This window comes from Typopeltis vanoorti, chromosome 10 (genome assembly GCF_054136105.1).
Source record: "Typopeltis vanoorti isolate ZY-2024b chromosome 10, IOZ_Tvanoo_1.0, whole genome shotgun sequence".
Lineage (NCBI taxonomy): Eukaryota > Metazoa > Arthropoda > Arachnida > Uropygi > Thelyphonidae > Typopeltis > Typopeltis vanoorti.
The window spans coordinates 42,548,682-42,575,050 of record NC_143558.1 but is presented as its reverse complement, the minus strand read 5'-3'; the positions used below and the strand labels follow the sequence as shown (position 1 = coordinate 42,575,050).

Genomic DNA, 26,369 nt, shown 5'->3' with positions numbered 1-26,369 from the left:
AAGCAGGTTATCACAGTGCTCATCGACTACAGCGCCATCAAAACATAAACAGAAAACAGTGGCACACCATCGCGGTAAATTTTAAAACGTGCGCTCCGAAATCCATGCCGGAGATCTGAAGGAACCGGATTATCGATGGCCAGATTTTTGAATGCCTACCTGTATTATGTAACACAAGCACTATTCAAGTCTACAGTATTCTTTTAAGCACATTCAAACTCGCATTCGGCTTTCTGACCTCTTCAACACATTATGCCATTAGGTAAACAGAATCAACATCTATCGTCTGTACACACAATCTAGGCTATTAACATAAAGCAATCTACTTACAAGCTTACTATTTCATTGTACAGTCCTGAATCCAAAAGGGTTAAGGATGAATTCCACTGGTTCCTTTCTTAAACTTGCAATTGAGCACTATCCGACGGTAGTCATCTGGTGATTTCTTCCCTTGTAACAGTACTGCATTTCTTCGTCGATGTCAGGAACTGGTTTGACTGCGAAAAATTAGCATGCACGTGGATCGGTACATTCATCGAAGAATTTTACGAAAGGATACCTTGAAATACGGCCTTTTCTTCCAGCGAATCTCCCATGATCTCCAGAATTACTGCTCGCAATACCCTGATTTTCCCCCTCCTTGAAAAGCTTGCCACAGGAACAAAAAAATGAGAGAGCCTTTTCGCTCCTCAGTCTGTGCCTTTTATATCATTGCCTGTTGCCTGTTCCTTGGCCTTCCTTCCAAAACTTCCCGGATTTACTGGAGGCACACTTATCACCAAAGTTTACGTTAGGTTTTGGTGGCAAAACTCATATAATCCGTGACCTTTGAGACCATTGTTGACCTTCAGTTTACTAGCCTAATCCTGTCTGATCTTTTTAGTTACTATTTCTTGTGGTTCTACATTTGGTTATTCTTACGTTATATTACAAAATTTATTACATTACAGTAGGTTATATACACTTTTAATTATAAGTATTTTATGGCCTATGTAAAAACGATATAGGTGAAAAATATTTCTACTTATCACCACAAGAGATTTTACAATATGACATCGAACTCTGTTATGTAAACTGGAACAAATGAGGAAGGGTATGAAACTGGATTATATAAATACAAGGGTGTGTGTGATGGACAGATACTAAAATGTAGTATGGAAGAGCAGAATTCAAGGGAAAGTAGGTGACTCGTGGTGTGCTGCAAAGCTCTCTGTTTGGACCACTGCTGTTTAATTTGCACATAAATAATATAGGAAATAATTTTAAGGGAGATATTCTGTTATTTGTTGATGATGCAAAAATGAGTAGAGTAATAGTTAATCAAGGTGATGTAGAGATCTTGCAGGATGATTTAAATAGGCTGAGTATGGGCAAAACATGATGGATGCCAATTTAATGTGGAAACGTGTAAAGTTATGCATTTTGGGATAAAAATATTACAAGCTACATAATTGATTGGACTTCACTCCAGGAAATTATTGCAGCCCAGGATTTATGGATAGTAGATAGAGAGTTGAAGTTTAGAAGGCGTATTGCTAAGTTAGCCAGGATAGCTTACTTGGTTATTGCAGAATTAAGGGAATTATCATTCTTCTTTATAAAGATTTGATATGACCACATCTGGATTACTGTGCACAGGTCTGGTCACCTGGGTTTCTTGGGTGATAAGGAAGTGATGGATAGGATCCAGAGGTGAGTGACCAAGATGGCACGTGGTCTATGGAATGCTCTCTATGAGGATAGATTGAGGGTTTGTGGGTTGCAAAAGTTGGCTGATAGGTGAAAGGCCAGCCATGGAAATTTGGTAGGTGTGTGGTTGGCAAGGTTAGCAAAAAATCCAGAACTGGATTTTTTGCTTGGAGAGTGATCAATGGAAAGGGTTGCCAGAGTCAGTTGTGAGTGCTTTGTCTGTTAATGGTTTCAAGGAGTTATGATAGATATTGTGTGGATGGTTTGGGTATTTCATGATGAATCTTGGGACTCCATGGAGGTGTCTGTGCAATAATAATAATTTCTTGTAGTAGTACATAATTAATGAGTTTTCTTATGTCTTTCTATTTTCTCCATGTTAATTTATGTTCATCTTTATGAGGGAACATGTTTTCAGTTCATGATCAGAAATCCAAAAATACCACTGTCTTGCTTATTGGAGGTCTGAAGACTGCAGCCATGTTTGGTTACTAGAACAAGAGTTCTGATTTCTGCCCCCCCCCCCATCCCATATGCAGTGATAGTGATACCTTCAATGTCATGTCACTCACAACGGTTCTGCAGGCCAACTCCTAGTTAGTGAGTGGAACTGAACCAGTTAGTAATGAATCTGGAAGGTTCCCAATCAGCTAGTGTCAAATCCTGCTGTCACTTACTTTGCCAGCTTATGACTAGAGGGACACCAAGGTTTCAGGGGGGGGGGGGAAGACTGTGGAAACCACGAGACTCAGTTCTCACTGTGGATGATATATTTGCTAGTCTCTCACATCTCATCACATGCCCCTTTTTTTTATCTCTTCCTCCTTACATGTAATAGATAACAACTCAAAGAAATATGATTTTACTGCAGATCATAAAAATTTTTCTACAAGAAATAGTTCAAAAATCATAAAAAGCAACAAAAAGCTAACCAAAAACACCCATGGAGTATATGAGGAATATATTTTTCAGTTATTTTTGGAACATCTTTGGGTCAAACCATCAGAAAATAATGTAGTCTTAATGAATGGTAGTTAATAAATAGCAAATAAATAGCTACTCACTGATGAAGCCTCAATAAAGGCTGAAACCAGTCTGGGTAGTGACCTCCCACCATAATGAAATAACAGCATACATTTCCTAGGAAATGTGTTTTTACATTATGGAAAGTACCAAGAATAGCAATCAGAACTTGACCACCTTTGCTGCGAGTTGCCTGAGATTGTACTACGTACTAGGACTACTTGCATTAGCTCACGCTAGTATTCGCCAATACTTTTATAGTTTTTTATACTATATTCGGCATGAAACTCTCTGATTCCAGTTCTTATTAGGTTTTAAAACAATGTGGGATCTAATATCCCCTTAATTTAATTAATGTTTATATCACCGAAATGAAGCCTGTTGGCTCTTTATATTTAAGTAACTAAATAGCAAAGACTTTGTAAAAAAAGGATGTGAGCTCTGTATATTGGGATTTTGATGGTGCCTAATTTAATGCAATGATAGTAGGAAGCGATAATAATAGTGGGATGGATAATAATAATATGTTTGAGATTTATCGTAAGACAAGTTATTACAAGCAAAAAAATATCTTTTCAAGTCTTGGCAAATAAGTTGTTGATCTCGGGATACTACAAGTTTTGTGTCGTCTATAGCGGAAGATTTTTGAGTGCCTAGAAGTGTTGTATGAATTTTCCATAATGTGCAAGCTATGATGATCATACCGGTAAAGAATATCTATTCTATAACTAACATGTGATAGTGTTGCTTGTGTCTGGAGAACTTGGTAAAATTTCATGTTGCTGAAGCCAGCTAGTCCAGCTTGATTGAGTAATTTTATAAAACATTTCCTTGTGAAACAAAATGTGAGAAACTTCATTAAAGAAATAGTTCGTGTTTGAATGTGTTATCTCACTACATATATGTAAAATCAAGACTGAGCCTTTTAAGAACTATTTTAATCCTCTGATAAATATTGGTGATGCTTGTTAAGTGTTTTCTCTGAGACTAAAAAGAATTAACTTTTAAGTGTTTTGCTGAATATTGATGTTGTTTAAAGTGAAACTAAGTTGAAATCATAATGGATGAGAATTCTGAAAGCCTTATACATAAGCTCTAGCAGTAAATGATATACTCAGCTGAGTAGAACCTTAATACTTTATTGAATGTATAAATTGTTTTCTAATTGTATTGATCTTAATAGCATTCTTGTTTCTTATGAAGAAACAAGAATGCTATTAAGATCAATACAACATCAATACAATCGAGAGTTGGTGTCGAGGCTAGCTGGTGAAAGGACGTACTGTCGGAGAACTCCTGAAAGATTTGTGATTTTTGTTGATTTATTAATATTTTGTTAGATTTAATTGTGTAATTTTAGTATATTATTGTAGTTTTATTAGTGTACTAAAGTGTTTTATAACATAATCTATGTCGGGAAGTCGCCACTAGAGGGATTCATAGTGTGTATGTTCGTGAAAGCTCCAGATAAGTTAAGCGTTATTTTCAGTTATCGTTGATAAATTTACTTTAATATTGCGTAGTTTTGTTTGCCTTGCGTATCTTAGTGTGTCTGTTTGTGTGTTTTTGGTGTTTATAATTTGATAAAATACGTTACTAGTAAGTATGGCTCCAGTACAAAGGAAAATGGCGGCCAGTAATGATGGTTCGCCATCTTCTTTTAAGAACGGTAATGTAAAGGAGATGATTCAGTGTACTATCTGCGAAATGTACGCTTTGCGGAGTGCGGTCAGAGTGTGGTTAGATGATAATAAAGGAGTGAATGTGTGTAGAAAATGTAGGGAGAATGAGGAATTGAAGTGTATTTCAGATCGTAAGTATGATATTTTTGTCAAACTTCAGAATGAAGAAAATAGGGATATGACAAGAAACGGCGAGGTTGTACCAGAGAATTGTGAGAGTGTGAATGTAGAAAGTGTGAATGATAGTATTAATGGTTTTACAGAGAATAAAAAAGATGAGATAGATGCAATGAGTGAGATCGCGTTGTTGAATGGTGCGATACAAAGGGCAAAACAGCAGCTAGAGCGTATGAGCAAAAGTCGACTGAAAGAACCAACCAATAATAAAAAGTATGACAGGAAAAATAGGCGTATGAGTGTGAACATGAACAAAATGAAGGATAGGGTGCTGTATGGAGACTCGTTAGTACGAGGTGTGTTAGTAGAGGATTTGACAAAATTGTACCAACCAGGTGCGACCATAAAGGATGTAACTGAGTCTATTAGAGTGCAAAAGGAAAGGGTGAAAGAACTGATTGTTGTGGCAGGTACGAATGATTTGAAAGGAGATAAAATGGAAATGATAAAAGACCTGAATGAATTGTTTGAGGTAGCAAAAGAAAAGAGTGAGAGAGTTAGAATGATTAGTCTTTTGCCACGGTATGACAGTAAAATGTTTAAAAGGAGGGCCATAATTGCGAATGACTTTATGCGTGGGTTATGTATGACGAGTGGTGTGGAATTTGTGGACGTGTGGAGTGAGTTCGATGGGCGAAAGGATCTATATAAGATGGATGGCTTGCATTTGAATGGTTACGGTGTAAAGAGACTTGAGAAAGTGTTGCTGAATGTAATGGATGTGCAAATTCAGGGAAACTAGATTTATTAAGGGGGGAGGGAGTAGATATACAGTCCTTAAGGAAGCAGTTGAATGTATGAATGAATATAATATGCCCGAGCGAATAAGGACAACAAATCAGAGTGGGATAGTTAATATAAGGCATCAAGGTAGGGTTGGGGCTAATGGGGGTCTTAAATTCATGCACACTAATGCTAGGCATATTAGGAACAAGAAGGAAGAGTTTTTGGCCATGGTTGGCACTTCCAGACCACAGGTTATTGGTATTAGTGAATCATGGCTGACTGTAGATGATATAGCTAGTGGGATTGAATGTGATGGGTATAGTGTGTTCAGGAATTACAGGGAAAATAAAATGGGGGAGGAGTATTGTTGATGATAGCTGATGAGCTACAGCCAAGGAGAATAGAAGTTGAATTGCAGGATAGAGAAAAGAGCACATTTGAGGCTATTTGGTGTGAGATTGTTTCTAGCAGAACTAAATATACAATTGAATGCTGCTATAGACCAGGTGATGGAAAAGATGGTGGTGGTGACAGTATGCACAAGCAAATAGAAGAAATGAGTGGAAGGAGGGTAATTATCATGGGAGATTTCAACTATGGTAACATTGATTGGGAGGAGGAGAGGACACATGGGAGGAAGAAATTGGATTTTATGCGGTTATTAAGGGATAACTATCTGAGACGGTCCGCGCGGTTAGCTAGTGGTTATGCGCTTCACAACCATATGGCTGGGGAAGGAGTGTCCTAGGTTCGATTCCCGTCGGTGACGTGAGGAGCTGAAGGATCTTCCTCAGCCATAGCCAAGTTAGCCAGTCTTGGGCGTGGACAGCAGGGTTTTTTCCCCAGTTTAATTTGGGGTTTTTCATCCCGCAAAGCAGGCAAACTGGCCTTGAGAACTCAACACTACAGGCCATAGGATACACCGGGGCATAAGGCTGACCAGCTTATCCGGTTATTAAGGAATAACTATCTACGACAGCATGCAATGGAAAATACTAGGGGTCAGAGAGTGCTTGACCTAGTAATTACATCTGAGGATTTGGCTGTAACTAATATGACCACATTCTCACCAATCGGTGAGAGTGATCATAGGGTCTTGACTTGGGAGGTGGCTAAAGGTGTGGAATTTTCAATTAAAACAGGGTACATGTGGAATTATCAGGCTGGAAAGTATGACAAGCTTAGGAGTTTGATTGGTTCAGTGCCATGGCATGTACAACTGCAAGGGCTAAAAATTGATAGTGCATGGGAAGCAATTAAGAAGTGTTTGCATGAAGCAATGGCTGACCTAGAGTCCGAATAATAAATCAAGTAGGGGTTAAATGGATGAATAACACCATTAAGCTTGAGCTGCAAAAAAGAAACGACTATGGAGGGAATTTAAGGAGAAAGGTGACCGGCAGGCACATGAACACACATGAAAGCGCAGGGCAGAAGGGTAACGAGTTTGGTAAGAAAAGCAAAAAAGGATTACGAAAGAACATTGGCCATGCAGGCTAAAGAGAATCCTAAACAGTTTTTTAGATATGTAGCAAGTAAAAGGAAAAATGCACATGGCAGAATGATTTTAAAGAATGCCAATGGTAGGGAGATAACTGAATCAGTTGATATAGTTGAGTTACTGAGTGAGCACTTTGCAAGTATATATCATCCAGGTGGTGACATTGCAGAAAAGAATAAACCAGTAGATTATACGGGAATTGTGGTGAATGAAGTGGATGTGAGTAGCCTATTGCATAACCTCAATGTCAATACATCCGTGGGATTGGATGGTATACCAGCTCGTGTCTTACGAGAAGCAGCTAAAGAATTGTCAGTACCCTTGACCATTTTGTTTAATTTGAGTCTCGGGTCTGGGTTAGTCCCTAGGGGGATGGAAAGAGGGGAAAATAGTTCTACTGCATAAAGGTGGTTCCAAGACTGCTGTTGTAAATTACCGACCGATTAGCATATCAGGAATCATTGTCAAGGCTTAGAGAAATTAGTCAAGAAAAGAATACAGGATTGGATAAATGAAAATGGGATATTGTATGGGAGACAACATGGTTTTGTGAAGGGTAGATCATGCCTCAGTAACTTGCTCACATTTTATAACACAGTGACGGCTGAACTGGATAGGGGTAATGGGTTTACAGTGATACTACTGGACCTTGCCAAGGCCTTTGACAGGATACCACATGGAACCCTAATCAGTAAACTGGAGCAGATGGGGATAGATATAGGGTTGGTGAGATGGATAGGAGGGTGGTTGAAGGAGAGATACCAGAGAGTAGTTTATGCAGGAGTGGAGTCTAAAAGACGGCTTGTGACTAGTGGTGTGCCGCAGGGCTCTGTTCTTGGACCACTGCTTTTCAATTTGTTCATCAATGATATAGGAAAGGATTTGAGAGGAAGTGTTCACTTGTTTGCTGATGATGCAAAGTTGGGTAGAGCAATTGTGAGTGCACAGGATGTCAAAATTTTAGGATGATTTGGATAGTTTGGAGGACTGGGCTAGGAAAAATGATGTCAATTTAATGTGGCAAAGTGTAAGGTTATGCACTTTGGGGTGAAAAGAATAGCAGCAGTATATCACATTGGTGGAACCGTACTCCAGAAGATTGATGAGGCCAGGGATTTGGGAGTGTTGGTGGATAGGGAATTAAAGTTTAGGGGGCACATTGCAGAAGTGACTAAATCAGCTCATCAAATCACTTGGCTTCTGAAAAATACTTTAACATGCAGAGACAAACAAGTTGTTGTTCCTCTGTATCGAGCCTTGATAAGACCCCATCTGGACTACTGTGCCCAGTTATGGGCACCAGAGTTTCTTCGTGATGGGGAGGAAGTGGAGAGGATCCAGAGACGAGTGACCAAGATGATAGAAGGTCTGTGGAATGAACCTTATGAAAATAGGTAGAAGATTTGTGGGTTGCAGAGATTGGACAATAGGCAAAGGAGGGGTGATATGATTGAGATATTCAAATTACTGAAAGGTTTCTATAAGATTGATCCAGGAGATATTTTTGAAAATATGACTGGTGGTGGGAGGACTAGGGGCCATGCATGGAAGCTGGGCAAGAGCGTGATTAACAAGGGAGTTAGAGCTAGGTTTTTTACTTGGAGAGTGGTGAATGAGTGGAATAAGCTTCCAGAGCCTGTTGTGGGTGCTACGACCATGAATGATTTCAAGGCAAGGTATGATAGATACTGTGTCAATGTCGAATAGTTGTTCTTGACATGATGTTAGGGCCTCCCTTGATGAGTCTGTCGACTCCTTGGAGTTGCCCGGAACAATAATAATAATAATAACATATCTTGTTTAACTTTTTTCTTATGCTTGCCTAATTTCAGTTTCATTGCACCGCTCGTTAAAATACAAATCTTGCGGAAACCCTATATACAAGTAAGACAATTTCGGCCTGTAGTAAGTTCTCATAGCTGTAGTGCTAATTGGTGCTTGATTCCCTTACAAAAAAAAAAAAAAAAATTGTGTGATTTCAAACATAGAGTGGTGCAGTATAATAGAAATTTTCTTTATGTTTGAAAGTGGGGTCAAACAGCAACAGATAATAAAAACAACAGCTAGCAAATATAAAGGTTGGATGAAAGACAGAACCAACAGATGTACGTGTGTGCTATTAGTGGCAATGGCATGTAAAGAAGAACTTAAGACATTGAAAGAGGTGTTATTACAGGGTGCCCTGTCTGTGACTTACATCCATAACAGTACATAATAAAAAGACTGCATCACCTGAAATCAACTGTAGACAACATTATTAGCTAATGAAAATGTGTCAAGTGATGCATGTGAAGCTAATATCAAATGATCAAATGATGCTCATAAGGATGGTGCAAAAATCTCAGCAGGTCCGATACAGAAACCGTCAGATGTCAGAGAGTGTACAGAAACTTGGATTAGTGTAAACATACAACATAAAGTGCTGGACCATCTTGGTTTTTACAGAAAGACACCTGTGCTTAAACCAAACATCAACTATAGCAGTAAATAATTTTATTGCCAGTTAGTAGAGCATTGGATGACTTTGACATGGAACAACAAATTATGCTATGCCTTTTGTCAATGGATGGGTGGGTGTTATGGTGGCATCTGATTCAGTAATGCTTCATATTTGAGGAAGTAGTGTTGTAATGGTATGGAAATGTTTATGGACCTGGACCTATAGTAGTAGTAGTGCCAGAAGGATGAATGCTGACAGATATGCAGCATTTCTGCAAGAGACTTAGGTCTATCCTATATAATTACCACAATGCATTATTCAGAAATTCTGCATATCTGTCAGCATTCATCCTTCTGGCACTACTACTAAAGGTCCAGGTCCATAAACATTTCCATACCATTATAACAGTGCACTATGCACTACACCCATTGCAGCATAGGTTGAGAAAAAGAATGAGAAGATAAACTGAATTGGCTTTCACCGCGTCCTTGTTCAAACTCACTAGAATATGTAGGACAATCTGGAATATCAGGTATGGGCAGAACAGTATGCAAAATAATTATATATATATCACATTATCACAAAATGGTGAAGAATATGCCTATTGTTACATAGCTGCATCATTGTAATATCTATTTGTTATCCGTTATGTTTACCTTATATTATATCTTGTTCCACCACCAAATAGCCCTTCTTCTAATCTACTGTCATGCCCTTAAAATATTAATTCTGATTTATCTCCTCTTCGGATATTGGCAAAATTTATATTATGCTGCGCCAGCCAACATCCTACAACAGAGGAGACTCTTGTTCAGGGAAATAATTTCTAAATTCAAAAGGGACACACACAATAATTTATCTCACACTAGTGCTGTACAGATTCAGTTAGCAGTCGTGACTCGAATCTCACTTAAGGAATTATATCTAAATTCCTTCCCACCGTAAGGTTCTATTTCATAAGTGGTGGTTCGAATTTGTAATCAGGCATAAACTCAGGTATAAGGTACATAACATGTTTATTGGAAAAACAAAACATTTACAGTTAAGAAAATTCAATTATTTAATGGATCAAAATTTACTCTAAGTTAAGGCTCATACTAAATCACAATGAATCTGAGTATGCTAAATCCTTCAATTACGAAAGGTTAAGATTGGGTGTAAGCATAATACAACTAGGATATAATTCCTTTCACAAGTTATTCACAGAACATGCATTGAACACTTTCATTAATACTCTACCAATATCTATCTTAATTCTAAATTTCATTAAACAACGCTAGCCATTCACAATCAAAATACTGCCTATCAACAATTCTTGTTTGTTCCACATGATCTTAATTAATTCAATCAATTCTTACTTAAAAGTTCTCTACTAGTGTCCTTTAGTTTACAGTACACACAAATTTCTTATTCTTCTAAACGATTTTTAACATAGAATGAAAATCTTTATATTACTGGATCCTTTCAGAGTTCATGCTGCCATCTCATGTAGATCTGGGTTACCTTACTGTATATTCTTCGGCTGTCTTTGCGCCTGGCAATGCACTATGCTTTTCTTTTAATCGTTTCCGACTGTTGCGAGCTGTCTACTGCTCCACAGGAAACTATCTCCGATGGGAAATTCTGCTAAGGCTCAATTCCGCATAGGCCATCATATCGCGATCAGCTCCATTTGGAAATCTTCAAGCATTCTCAAGAAATGAACCCACCATCTGTCATCACCGTAGTTGATCCACCGCTATCTCACGAACTCCCCGACAAAACTCCTAATATACTCGAATCCATGAACTGAAAGGAAAAAAGCCTTGAAAAATGGCGTGCTTCATCTTTTATTCACCCTTTTCAGGCGCCCTCTATTCGATGTGGTTTTCACCCATGAACCCCATCGTTCATGCCCTTTGGGTGATCCTACACTCTCCCTAGGCTGTTAGGTTACATTATTCCAGGTAGCCGTTCTGACGTCATTTTCCGCGTAGGTATAGCCTCCATCGCTACGCTCGACTCGTACAGATTATCCGCGATTATTCCGGATTACTACTTATAATTTTTCTCAGAATTTCGTAATGTACTAGACAGCTTAAACGGGAATTACAAATAACTTATCAATTCCCTTACACAATTCTTACTATTTTGACACATAATTCTCTGCTTCTCATTTCAGTTATGCAGGAATAACTCTCACTATATAGCACACATGACTACACATTATTACATAACATAAAATTATACTTCATAATTATTAGCTGATGTGCAGATATCTCCTTAATAAGTAGTAAATATCATGTTAAATCCTGAATAAAGAATTTACTTGTAAAGCTCTCCATTCAGGATCTAACACTATAAAGGTAGAATGTGTGATCAGGGAATATAGTGCTGTTCCAGTACTTATTTCAACATAGCATAAATATTGTGATTTTCTTTTCTTGACTACTTGTATAATAAACTATAACACTTTTTATGAATGTTAGTCAAATGAGTTTGACTAACATTCATAAAAACATTCATAACATAACATTCATAATGTTAGTTTCACCGATTTTTGTTATCGGCATCTTCAGGGACACAATTGGCAAGCGATATGTCTGTTACCTTCATATCGCTTACCAATTGTATCCCTGAAGTTGCCGATAGCAAAAATCGGTGAAACTAGTAGGACGAAAAATTAAAACTCACTTGACTAACATTCATAAAAAGTGTTATAGTTTATTATAGCATAAATATATTTATCATGAAATGCAATTTCAACTACTATGTAGAATTTCAATAGGAATAAAAATAAGTAGTTGAATATGCAACCTGCAGTATGAGAATTATATATATATCACTGCTCCTATCTCGCTGAATTATATGATGCAGGGTATGGTTGCAAACGTTCTGTATGTTAGTGTACAGAGGTGTTTCCCGATGTTGAAATCTTTTTTTTATATTATCGGCAATAAAGAAAATTCTCTATACAGTGAGGAAATCTGAAATAATGATAAACTGATGTGTCATCGGGATGCTTAAGAGTCAAACCTGTATAACTGAGAGGAGACCTCCACATAGCCTTTAAAGGGATGCCGAGAACCTACGAGGACTTCTGACCTAATGTCCAATCTTCACCTTCTTGTGGTGCACCCTGTTAGGTATCTAGCTGGATACTGAACGAACGAGGATGGGCTGACAATTTGGGATTTAGCTGGCAAAATTGTATTCTTATTGGCTTAAACCAAAATATAATGATGATACAACATGACAGAATTTCATTTCAGCTGGAGCGTCTCCTGGTTAAATGAGGTGCGTGTTGTTTTCGCCAGGGAACCAGGATGAACACCAAAAAGTGGGCTACTGTAACAAATCCTGAAACACACTCCCAACTCAACATCACCAGAGTTCAAGATCAATACTAGCAACATAAGAAGCCTGAATGGCAAAGAAATGGAGCTAGATGAGAAATTGATAAGTACCATTTCGACATAATAGGGATGACTGAAACAAAAAAGAAAAAATCTGGTGCGATTTTACTGAGCATTAAATACAAAATGTTATATTTGGGCAATGAAAATAAGGGAAAAAAAAGTGTTGCTATAGTATTGAATATAAAATATGGGGCTAATCTTCTTGAATAGCAAGCAATATCAAGTAGAGTGATGTGGGCAAATATCACAATGGGGAACTGGACAATGAGAAAAGAAGGTTCCACTAAGATAGACATGGAGGAATTTTTTGAGGGTTTAGAGAAAACAACTAATACAATGAAAAGTTGGTCCTCGTTGGGGGATCTAAATAGCAGAGTAGAAAATGATTGTCACACATAAAAAATATTTTGGGAAAATTTGGAGAAAAGAGCAAAGCTAATAATAATGGCTAATGCCTGTTGGATTTCTTCTTAGGACAGGGCTGGTTATATCTAACACAATGTTCCAACATAAAAATGTGCACAAATTCACATGGAGAGAAGAGGCAAGGAATAAGAAAAGTCTCATTGACTATATTATTTTTAATAGTGATGTTTTCTCTCTGGTGCAGGCCACTAGAGTGTACAGAGGATTTGAAATTGCAAGTGATCACCATTTAGTCTTGAGCAGGATAAAATTGAATTTCTTATTCAAAAAAATAACATGTAAGAAAGTTTTAAAGTGAATAAAAGTTAAACAGGTCTCTGATGTGAACTGTAGACTAAAATACACAAACATTATTCAAGAAAAAATGAAATAGTTTGAGAACAGGAACCAAACCTTTAAGATTCATTGGCAAATCCTGAAGAAAACATTGACTGATTCAGCCAGAGAGGCATGTGGTGAAGCTGTCTGCAAGGATAGAAAAATCAGACCTCCATGGTGGACAAAGGAAGTTAAAGAGGCAGCGAAGGAAAAGAAGAGAGCATATCAGAAGTTCCTGGCAAATAAGTCAGCTTGTACACTTAGAGAATACAGAGACAAATGTAATAAAACTAAATACTGTGTAAAACTAGGCTAAACAAAAGTCATGGAAAGACTTTGATAAGAACATAGAAAATAAATATGAAGAAGTGCCAAAATATTCTGGAGGCTGTTGAAAAAGCTCAGAAATTGACGAAAGAGCTGTAAAAGAAATTAGAGATGATAAAGGGGACATGAAAACTGGTTAAAAGATATCCTTGATGTATAGAGTGATTACTTCAAAAAATTGCCAAACAAAACAATCAGTGACAGCACAATAGTAAAAAAACTCAGCAGGCATGCAATCAGGAATACATATCCATATTTGAAATAGAAAAAGCCATCGAGAGCCTGAAATGTGGAAATGCAGCTGGAGTAGATGAAATTTGATCAGAAATGCTCTGGTATGGAGGTATAAAAGTCTTACAATGGCTGCACTGCATAGTTCAGAAGGCCTGAACAGAGGGACAAATTCCAGATGATTGGAGTAGTGCTCTCATAGTACCTATATATAAAAAAAGGGAAATAAAACTGAATGTAAGAATTACAGAGGTGTTTCCCTACAGTGTTCCTCGTAAGTTTATGCAAGTATACTTGAGAAATGGTTGAGAATGATTGTGGAAGGGAAACTTGGTGAAAACAAGCTGGATTCGGGCCAAATAGAGGCTGTCAGGATTAGATTTTCACTTTACGACAAATAGTTGAGAAATCATGGAAATATAACAAAGATCTGTATTTAAGCTTGGTAGATCTGGAAAAGGCATATGACAAGGTGCCAAGAGAAAAGCTATTCAAAACGCTATAGTTGTATGATGTCAATGGAGTATTATATCAAGGAATACTTAGTCTTTATTTAAGTTGTAAGTCAGCAGTTGGAATTCAAGATGTACTGGAAGATGGTTTTATGTTAAATATGGTGTCAGTCAAGGATATACATTATCCCCTCTGTTATTTATCATCTATATGGATCAAATTATAAGGGAAAGTGGTATTAAACCTGATATCAAAATTGGAGATGTTAATCTGAGCTCTTGACTTTATGCAGATGATGTTATACTTCTAAATAAATCCAGTACAAGTCTGCAAGATTTCCTGACTAAATTAAATAACCGTTGTAATAGATTTGGGATGAAGGTCAGCAATAACAAGGCAGAGACAATGAAAATGGGCATAAGCAGTGAAAATATCGACTGCATTGTGAATGGAGAACCTATAGAACAAATAAAACATTTCAGCTACTTATACACGATTTATTAGTGAAAATGGTAAATTAAACATGGAAATAGACAACAGAATCAGTAAAGTTGGTATGTTAGAAAGTCAACTGAATAAATTTATATGGAATAAGAGAGAAATTAATCAAAATACTAAGTTAACTGTATGCAAAACAGTGTCAAACCACTTTTAACTTCTGGATCTGAGAGCTGGGTTAGAGGTAAAACACTTGATCAAAGACTAGAGACCACAGATATGAGAGTCATGAGAAAGATTAGAAGCACGAACAGATGACATCAGTGGCAATATCATATTAAAATGAGGGTATTAGGAAAGAACTTGTCATTGTTAGCATCCAGGAATGTATTAGCAGAGCTAATCTCAGGTGGTATGGTGACTTATACAGAATGGGAGAGGAAAGATTACCAAAACAAATGTTCTCTGCCAGGTTGGCAGGAAAAAGACCCAGAGGATGACCAAGATATAGGTGGATTGATACTGTAAAAAGTGCCTTAGAAGATAGAAATATAATATCTGATAATCTTTGAGTCTTAACATCTAGCAGATAGATTTGGAGGAAAATTGTAGATAAGAAATTAGTAATGGTGTAAGTTTTTCATGTAGTACTTTCATATCCTGTACATCCCTTGAGGGTAAATGTCAGGAATTTGATGATGATGTGTCATCCATTAATTAAAGAGTATATATTCATAGAAATATATACTCTTTTTAAAGGGAGATTGCCCTTCTTCCCTGTAGATTTCTTTCTCACTACTATTAATTTTATGTTTTAAAACTTTTCTGTAATAACTATTTCATCATATATTTAACAACTTTCTCTTTAGGGAATACTTGACAACATACAGAAACATAAATTACTCTTTGTTGAAACACAGGATGCAGCTGAAACTAGCCTTGCTCTTCTAAATTATGTCAAGGTAACTAACTCTTGTATGAATTATCTTGCAAATTTAATTCATGAAAACATAACTGATATATTTATTTGTAAATTTTCAGTTAATTTTTGTGATATCACAAAATTATATAGAACTGGCAATGATATATATATCTTTATTTATTTATTTATTTGCTTGCAAGTTTCCAGTTATATTTTTGTGATATCACAAAATTATATAGAACTGGGAATGATATATAATCCTCAGTTCTATATATATTATGTAATTTCTTATCAAGATATAATACATGGTGATGCATTTCAGCACTAGCAGCTGAACCATTCGGTTTATAGTAACACCCCACTATGTATTAGATCATGTTAAATCTGTATATAGTATATGTAAAACTGGGAATGACACGCACGCACACACACACAGGATGATGTATAATCCTCAGATATATATATATAATATTATGTAAACTCTAACAAGATCTAGCACTTGGTGGGGTGTTGCTACAAACCTAGTCAATTAGCTGCTAGTGATGATGAATCCAAATAAACCTAATGGGCACTAAACTCTTAATCATCATGGTGACTTATCTGATTGGTAACAGTGATATCTCATGAAAAGAATGAAGCCAGATTTATTTACCTGTTGCATGACAACTTCTTTAAGTAGTATATGACAGAAACAACTGCCTTAAACTTTCTCCATTTTGTGAAATCATCCTGAAAAACCCTTTTTATTCTCATGTTTTATAAAATTGTAAATAATTATTTAAATTTTATTTCCTTGAATTCTAATAGTTGTAAGTGGAGTTATTTTCATGCAGTTGATAGCACATATATTGTTACACACTGGCAATTTAAGGGTTGGTCTTTTTGTGTTTATCTGTTTTTGTCTGTATTGGTAATGGCTGTGAAACCTAAAGCGAAGATTAAATAACAGATTTAATGTGTCATCTGTCACTTAATTTTATTCTTAATTGTAATTACTGAAGTTAATGTAACTGCTGTTTGCATTTATCAGTCTTCTCTCTCTCTCTCTCTCTCTCTCTCTCTCTCTATATATATATATATATATATATCAGTAGCATCGCATGCCCATTTTGGTTGGATGTTCTGTTGTGTGGCTTATGCAGCCCATGCTACAAAATTCATATCAGTTTAACCGAATGAGTGTATTTTTATCGATGTATGAAAGTTTTAAGAGTACATAACGCATCGATCTCATCGTAATTGGTCCAATGCAATTAATTGTAATGAAATCTACATAGATGGGGGACAACGTGTTTGTTTTAAGATATATTAGAAAACAATAATGAAGGAGAATGCTATATTTGGTTGGTATATTTGAATTACTCAAAGGTGTAAATATAATAGTAAATTTGGAAGAGGAGGAGGATGAGTCTTACTTCCTTCATCTACAGTCATACAATCTGCTAAAGCTCTGTCAGAAAATGGGACATTCAGTAGATCATCAACACTGTTCCCCATTGTAAATATGGACAAAAAAAAAGTTATCAATTATTTACAGAAAATTATATATTAAAAACTTGTCTGTATGGTTGTCTTAAACACGTAAGTTCATACTTCACACATGCAAAACAGGTGAAACTCAGAAAACAAAAAACAGCAACTCATGACAAATGACAATGGTCAGTTGGATAGGTTGACACAATAACCAATCACAGCCAATGATTTCTGGTGCTATTGTCTCAGCGCGCACTGGAACTCTAAGAGTTTGACCTGCTGTGCAATCTATACATACATATATATACATACACACACACATCCATGAAACCAAACTTCATGTAAATTAAAAAGTTATCATATGGTGTTTTTATTTCTTTAATTATTTTTATATAACTCCCAATCCTTGAAAACTTGTAAATCTCTACTACATTACTACCTTTGGGGACTAGGGATTTTTTTCTGTTTTTATTTATTTATTTATTTATTTATTTATTTGATCCCTTAGCAGGTACCTGGATGGGACTGGCCCCTTAACTTTGTACACTGCTGTGGGTGCCACTGGACAAACATCCATTGTTTCTTGCTGGTACCTGGATGGGACTGGCCCCTTAACTTTGTACACTGCTGTGGGTGCCACTGGACAAACGTCCATTGTTTCTTGCTTGATTTTATAGCCCCTCGACAGGCAGCCAACTGTAGTTTCCTACAGGCAGCATGTTATGTATGTTAATGTGTGCATTCTAATGGCTGATTCCGAGGGATGAAAAACTTGAGTTTCTGGGAGAAAAAAACCTCTACTTTATTATAAGACTGGCTAACTCCTCTTCAATTGAAAAGCCCTGATAATGGTTTGTTGCATCCTAGACAGGATTCGAACCCAGGTCTTTCCAACCAAAGGGCATCATTGAAACTGACTCAGCTATAGAGGCTTTCTGTTTTTATTAATTTTCATGTTAGGCTGAATGGTCTGCGATGTCCCTTAATTTGGCTCTTTTCAAACTTGATTATTGCTTATGATAAGGAGGTTAATCCTATCCTTATTGTCATATACAACTGTAAATTGTTCGTTCTTCTGGTTGGTTTGACTCTATGAAAACTTTTCTATTTCCATATGAGACTGGCCAACTTGTCTTCTGTTGAAGAGCTCTAATAAAGTTGAAAGTTTATTTTTCACTTGGTTAGACTATAATACATTTAGTTTAATCCTTTATCTAAGTGTGTGAGCAAACAAAGTTTGCACCTGAAAGTATCTTCAGGACTGGGGTAAGGTGGTACAACACCGGGCAACTCGTAGCAAAGGTGGACCAAGCTAACATCACTCCTATCTCAGTATCTCCCATAATGCAAAACACATCTCCTTGCGGATATGTATATTGTTATGCATAACATTAAAGGAAGGGCCACTACCCAGACTAGTTTCGACCTTTATTGAGGTCTCTTCAGTGGGAGCCAGGCCTCAGTGGACATATCAGGCAGAAGCATTAGCAAGGTCATCTCTAACACAAGTTTGTACCACCTTACCCCAGTCCTGAAGATACTTTCAGGCGTAAACTTTGTTTGCTCACACTTGGATAAAGGATTAAACTAAATTTATTATAGTCTAACCAAGTGAAAAATAAACTTTCAACATCTTTCTCTAAATCCAGAGTAATTTAATAAAAAGGTGGCACACCGTTTGGCAACTCCTATAGGTAGAGATGACCTTGCTAATGCTTCTGCCTGGTATATCCACTCAGGCCTGGCTCCCACTAAAGAGACCTCAATAAAGGTTAAAAACTAGTCTGGGTAGTGGCCCTCTCCTTAATGCATAGCATTATACATATCTGCAAGGAGATGTGTTTTGCATTATGGGAGATACTGAGATAGGAGTGTTGTGTGCTTGCTCCATCTTTGCACGAGTTGCCCGGTGTTGTGCCACCTTACCCCCAGTCCTGAAGATACTTTCAGGCGCAAACTTTGTTTGCTCACACTTGGATAAAGGATTAAACTAAATTTATTATAGCTCTAATAAAGGTTCTTCACATCCTAGATTCTAAAGAAGCTCTTTCCATCCAAAGAGCATCATTGATACAGCTGTGCTGTGGAAGATCTTTATTGATTTTATGTCTTTAATATTTTTTTTTATTTTAGTTTTTTCATTATTGGAACTTTTCCCTAGAGACCAAACATGGAAATTTTTTAAGCCTCCTACTTTGTTGCTGATGGAATTTTACCTGTCTTTTACCTAAAGACAATCAGAAATATCCATACAGTGGAGTTCTAACGTGTAACTGATAAAAGAATGAATTGCTTACCACTTGAGTAACTAGGTCGACAGTTAATTATTACAAAACATTATCTCTTCCATTGTCTACAATATCTTGAACAATTGGAAAACTTCTAGGAAAATTAAATATAATAACTAAAAAGAACAATCAAAACGTAAAATATGTGTACTTATAACACAGGCACACAAAGTAGAATTAATATCCATACCTCAAATGTTGAATATTTCAAAATAGAATTTATGTTAATTTAAAAAAATGAACACACACACCTATGATTATGATCAAATAAATTAACTAGTGACAACACATGAAACTATTTTCAATTCCTTAATTTATAAAAGGAATTTCACTAATGGTTGGAAAGACTTGAGTTCAAATGCCATCTAGGATGCAGAGAATTTTATCAGGACTTCTTAACTTTAAAAGTAAGTTAGCAGATCTCATATGTGGTAGCAGTGTTTTTCATCCCACAGTAAAGCAAACTGGCCAGAAAAACAGACAGTTAACAGACGTCATACAGGACATCATAGTCTTCGTTTGTTTTGGCCATAATTCCAAACATCAGCAGCAACAAAACTCTCTAACATCATCTTTTCTTTTCTCTTTCATATGTCCATCAGTTGCTTTACCATATTCAACCATATCACACTCTGTATTTGTAATCATTGAGATTGTATGACAGCTAGGTATTGGAAACAGTTAATGGAGAGTAGTTTACTTGTGGGAGACAAGTTACATTTATCAGAGGTGACACAATTAAAGCAAAGATTCACGGTAACAGTGATGTAATACTGTAAGTACATTTTGTTGTGAGTACATTTTCTTAAAATTTGTGAACTGAATCTTGTTTTCTGTTGATGACTGTTTACTGTGAGGTATGGTTAGGCAAATTGCCTTGCTAGTTTTTCGCTGACCTCTAGTTTGGCAAATTGCCTTGCTAGTTTTTCGCTGACCTCTAGTTTCATTGTCACTATACTGCTGCTTTGTTTACTTTATATATAGCATTGATTGTAATCATTCTGACAGTGTAGTTTAAAAATTAAATAAGCATAATGATCTTTATATAGATTTTCTCTATTTCAAATTAATAATTAATCTAATAAAATTTGTCATCACCATCATCAAAGTCCTGATATGTATCCTCAAGGGGGTGTACAGGATATTATAGTACTACACGAAAAACTTACATCATTACTAACTTCCTATCTACAATTTTCTTCCAAATCAATCTGTTACCTGTAAAGACTAAAACATTATCAGATCTCATATTTCTGTCTTCTAAGGCACTTTTTACTGTATCAATCCACCTATATCTTGGTCTTCCTCTGTGTCTTTTTCCTGCCAGCCTGGCAGAGAACACTTGTTTTGCTAATCTTTCCTTTCCCATTCTGTTTAAGTGACCATAGCACCTGAGATTAGCTCTACTAACACATTCCTGGATGCTAACAAAGTCAAGTTCTTTCCTAATATCCTCATTTTAATATGATATCGCCACTGATGTTATCTATTCATCTCTCTCATATCTGTGGTCTCTAGTCTTTGGTCAAGTGTTTTACCTTTAACCCAGCTCTCAGATCCAGAAGTTAAAACTGGTTTGAACACTGTCTTGTATACAGCTAATTTAGTGTCCCGACTAATTTCTCTCTTATTCCAAAAGAATTTATTCAATTGACTTCCCACCATACCAGCTCTGCTGATTCTGTTGTCTATTTCTATATTCAATTTACCATCTTCACTAAAAATCGTGACTAAGTAGCTGAAATGTTTTACTTGTTCCACAGGTTCTCCATTCACAACACAGTTGACATTTTCACTGATTCTGCCTATTTTCATTGTCTTTGTCTTTTTATTGCTGACCTTCATACCATATCTATTACAACAGTTATTCAATTTAGTCAGAGAATCTTGCAGACTTGTGCTGGATTTATTTAGAAGTATAACATCATCCACATAAAGTAAAGAGCTGAGATCAACATTCCCAATTTTGATATCAGATTTAATACCAATTTTCTTCATAATTTGATCCATATAGATAATAAATAACAGAGGGGATAATGTACATCCCTGTCTGACACCACATTTAACATAAAACCATCTTCCTGTACATGTTGAATTCTAACTGCTGACTTACAACTCAAATAAAGACAAAGTATTGCTTGATATAATGCTCCATTGAACCATACAACTGTAGCGTTTTGAATAGCCTTTCTCTTGGCACCTTTTCCAGATCTACCAAACTTAAATACAGATCTTTGTTATATTCCATGATTTCTCGACTATTTGTCGTAAAGTGAAAATGTGATCCTAACAGCCTCTATTTGGCCTGAATCCAGCTTGTTAAGAATTACAGTAGGCAAATACCTCTGTAATTCTTACATTCAATTTTATTTCCATTTTTATATATGGGTTCTATGAGCTCTACTCCAATCATCTGGAATTCATCCCTCTGTCTAGGCCTTCTGAAACGTGCAGTGCAGCCACTGTAAGACCTTTATATCTCCATACTTGAGAATTCTGGTCAAATATCATCTATTCCTGATCTGAATCAGTCAATGTTTTCTTCAGGATTTGTCACTGAAATCTTAAAGGTTTGGTTCCTGTTCTCAAACTCTTTCATTTTTCTTGAATAATGTTTGAGTATTTTAGTCTACAGTTCACATCAGAGAGCTGTTTAACTTTTATTCACTTTAAAACTTTCTTACATGTTCTTGTTTTGAATAAGAAATTCAATTTTATCCTGCTCAAGACTAAATGATGATCACTTGCAATTTCGAATCCTCTGTACACTCTAGTGTCCTGCACCAGGGAGAAAACATCATTATTAACCATAACATAGTCAATGAGACTTTTCTTATTCCTTGCCTCTTCTCTCCATGTGAATTTGTGCACATTTTTATGTTAGAACATGGTGTTAGTAATAACCAGTCCATGTCCTGAGCAGAAATCCAACAGGTATTTGCCATTATTATTAGCTTTTCTCTTTTCTCCAACCCAAAATATTGTTGAATGGCTATCAATCATTTTCTACCCTGCTATTTAGATCCCCGACAAGGACCAGCATTTCCTTTTTCAATGTGTCAGTTGCTTTCTGTAAAGCATCAAAAAATTCCTCCACTTCTATCTTAGTAGAACCTTCTGTGGGACCATAAGCACAAACAAGTCTTATTGTCCAGTTCCTATTTTGATATTTGCCCACATCACTCTACTTGATATTGCCTGCCATTCAAGAAGATTAACCTCATATTTAGTGTTGAATACTATACCTACTCCTTCTTTTCCTTGATTATCATTGCCTGCATATAACATTTTATATTTATTTGCTCAGAAATATCTCACTAGTTTTTGTCTTTTTTGTTTCCGTCACCCCTATTATGTCAATCTTGTACTTATCAAATTCCTCTGCTATCTCCATTTCATCACCACTCAAGTTTGTTATGTTGATAGTACCAATCTTGAACTCTGGTGATGTTGAGTTGGGGGGTGTGTTACTTTATTATTTTTTATTTTAATTTATTCCTTGGTATCTATTAATGTACATGGAGTTATCCTCCTGTAGTAGTTGATAGTACATATACATGCACTTTCAATTTAATTGTTGTAAGTATGTAATATGTAAGTGACTTCCATAATTATTTTTTATTGCAAGGAATTCCACTTGCATCTTAATTTTTAAATCAATGATGTCATATGATGCGAGTCTAGAGTAGCAATTCATGAAAGTGATAATAATGAAAATTCCATAGTGCTTTTGAGACTATTGGGTGTATTTCATCCTGTTATGGTGTATTCCATTATGTATTTCATCCTGTTATGGTGTATTCCATCATGTATTTCATCCTGTTATGGTGTATTCCATCATGTATTTCATCCTATTATGGTGTATTCCATCATGTATTTCATCCCGTTAGCCACTGCTCTGGCTAACAGGATGAAATACGTGGTGGAATGTTTCTACAGACCTGACAGTATAGTTGATGGGGCAATGATGAAATGAAATGCAAGATTACCCTGATGGGTACTAAATGAGTAATCATTATGGGTGACAAAGGATTGATGGAAAGTTTATGGAACTACAAGACAACTTTCTCAAGTTGCAGAATAGAGAAGGAACCTGAAGTCAGATCAAAGATTATTAGATTTTATCATAGAATCAGGTTTCTCAGTTATGAATGTGACTATTTTGCCAATGATGGTGATCATGTCATACTGAACTGTGAAGTAGCTATGTATATGGATGTTCCAATTAGAAAAGTTACGTGCCGAATACAAAGCTGGAAATTATGACAGATCCAAAAGAATGCCATGTTTTGTTCCATGATATCAGTTACTGAATGGGAGGATATCAGCTGTGGATGGAAAGTTTTGAAAAAATTCTTAAATGAAGCAATATCTGAATTATCCTGCAGTTTGTGGGAAAAATCACACATGTACTATAACAGTAAAAATTATTCATCAGATGCATGTTTGTTAGGATGAAAACACTGTTGGACTGAAAATAAAATTAAAAATTGAATTCAAGTAAAAATGAAAATTAAAACAAAATACAACCTGTTTGATACAGTTCAGGATAACAATTTCCCAAACTTTAGGGATGGTAAGGCAGTTATTACGATGAAGGTTCAGTCAATGAAGTAGAGCTTCAACAGTTACTTTGAATAAATGTTCATCTTTATATATAGATCTGTGTAATAGTTTGGTGTTATCCAGTTGGATCTGGTCACTGTTGTTTTCAATATCATGCTGTGTTATGATATTGAAAACACTAGCCACAATTTCAATATCATGTGCTATGTGAGATTTATGAGGTTTGATAACCAAGTTATGGTCTGATGTTCAGAAATACGTTTTTTTTTTTGACGGATCTTGTTTGTATTGTAAGACAAGTTGCATGAACATGAAACAAGCAGCATTCAACATGGGAAGATGAGGACTGGACATTATCAAATTCTTAGTTGGCAGTATGAGCTAAAATATGTGTTTTGTCCCTAAATAATACTATACCATTAGTTTATGTATCAGGTATGAAGGAAAAACTTCCAACTTATTATAGAACAAGCAAGAACTATGCAGTATAGGTAAAAGTTGGTAAAACCAAAACAATAAAATATTTGGAAGCATGGACAGTCATTTAACTTGGAAATAAAACAGAACAGCTTAAAAAAATTAATGGCTTGGGTACACAGGTATATGGCACAAACAAGTTAAATTATGAAGTAATTAATAAACACAGAATAAATCTAGGTTGGTTTGCTATAACCCACAAATGTTTGGGAAAATATCACTTTCCAAGGAACTTAAAACATATAGATGCATTGAAGCTATGGAAGTATAGTTTGATATTTTTTGAATTTTACTTGGTTTAAATTTAATATGCAGTAAATGTTAGGATGGATAGAGAATCCTAGACATAATAAGTGGAAATTTTGGTATGTACTGGCAGAAGCAATATAAATAGGAAGTGCATAGTAGTTGTATATCAACAAAAAATGCACATTCTATAATGGAAATTCCAGGAGAATCTGCTGCATTTACCTATACTTTGACCCCCCCACTCCTAATTAATTCAGTGCTGTTTATTTTATAAGAACTATTAATTGTTTAGCTTTTTTTATAATTTAGTTGAAGCATGTTTTCTTTATTTATGCTGCTTTAAACATTTGTTTAAATTCCAGCCTTTAAATAGTAGCTTGTGCTACTATTCGAATATTTAATGCATTTATTTGAATATTGAAAATTTTAGGCTTGTGAAAATGGACGAGGAGCAGTGCTGTTATCAGTAGCTAGAGGAAAAGTCTCAGAAGGGGTGGATTTTGGTAAGTTGACATGTATAATTTGGTATTCTGTTACAATGATTATTGTTAATAGCAAACCTTTATGAATAAATGAAATCAGTTTGATTTAGTTTGAAATGAAATCAGATGAAAAAAGTGGAGGAAAGATGGCCTCCATCATTCAGTTGGACTTCTTTTCATCCCCTTTCATTCTGTTTGTCTCAGTTCTTAACAAAAGTCCCCTCCCCCCACTATTGAGTTGAGTTTTTTCAAAAGGCATAAATTTCACTTTTCAGGAAACATGCTAACAGCCCCCCCCCCACACACACACACACTTTTCTTGTTTACACATGACACTGCTGTACTATAGGGTTTTGTAACCTTAATGGATTGGGCATAAAAATGATGATTTACTGAGATTGTTTGACATTATTTTCTCTTTTAAAGTGAAACAACATGTTTTCTGATACAAGAAAGCAACAATGACTACTTGTGATACTGGTGATTTAGATGCATCCTATATTTTGTGACTCTATCCTCTCAAAATATATACAAAAAATAGGATTATTTTTATACTAATTGCACGAAGGTAAAAATGTCAAAGAGTTAAAATATCTTTGTTTCTGTCTGTCTGTGTGTGTGTGTGTGTTTCTCTTTCCTTTTCCTTCCTTCCCTCCCTCCCTCCCTCCTTTCATCCCTTTCTTTACAAACAAATCTTTATACTATAAAGTCTGTGTCATTTTAGTCTGCTCACAGTAATAATGTACTACTTTTCTGAGCAAGAGTCATAAGAGAGAGAGAAATTCTCATTTGTCTGTGATCCTGATTGCTATAATCAATATTCTTGTTATTGTGTAACAAGAGTATGGTGCATTCCAGAATTGGAACTACAGGGATTTTAATGAAAGCTTTAAGGTTGAATTGTTCTTAATTCCATCCATTGACTGATTGACGTCTGAAATATTTCGAAATATGCATAGTCTTGCCATAAATACTGTTATAACTTTGGCAGCCCCCACCACTACCTGCTGCCCACACAATTTTGCGAGCCCAGTTCTGTTGGTGGTGCTGAGCAATACCAATATTTGCTTGTTACTCAGTAAA

At 35.9% G+C, this 26,369-nt stretch overlaps 1 protein-coding gene across 3 annotated transcripts in view; it reads left to right on the top strand.

The window, feature by feature from the left end:
• Xpd (general transcription and DNA repair factor IIH helicase subunit Xpd) overlaps nt 1–26,369 on the top strand; it is a 475,287-nt gene that overhangs the window by 374,193 nt on the left and 74,725 nt on the right. For all 3 annotated transcript variants that reach the window (XM_090399654.1, XM_090399651.1, XM_090399652.1), the window contains exons 19-20: nt 15,699–15,791; nt 25,235–25,307. In XM_090399654.1, the coding sequence (XP_090255780.1) occupies nt 15,699–15,791; nt 25,235–25,307 (166 nt within the window). The remainder of the gene's footprint in view (nt 1–15,698; nt 15,792–25,234; nt 25,308–26,369) is intronic.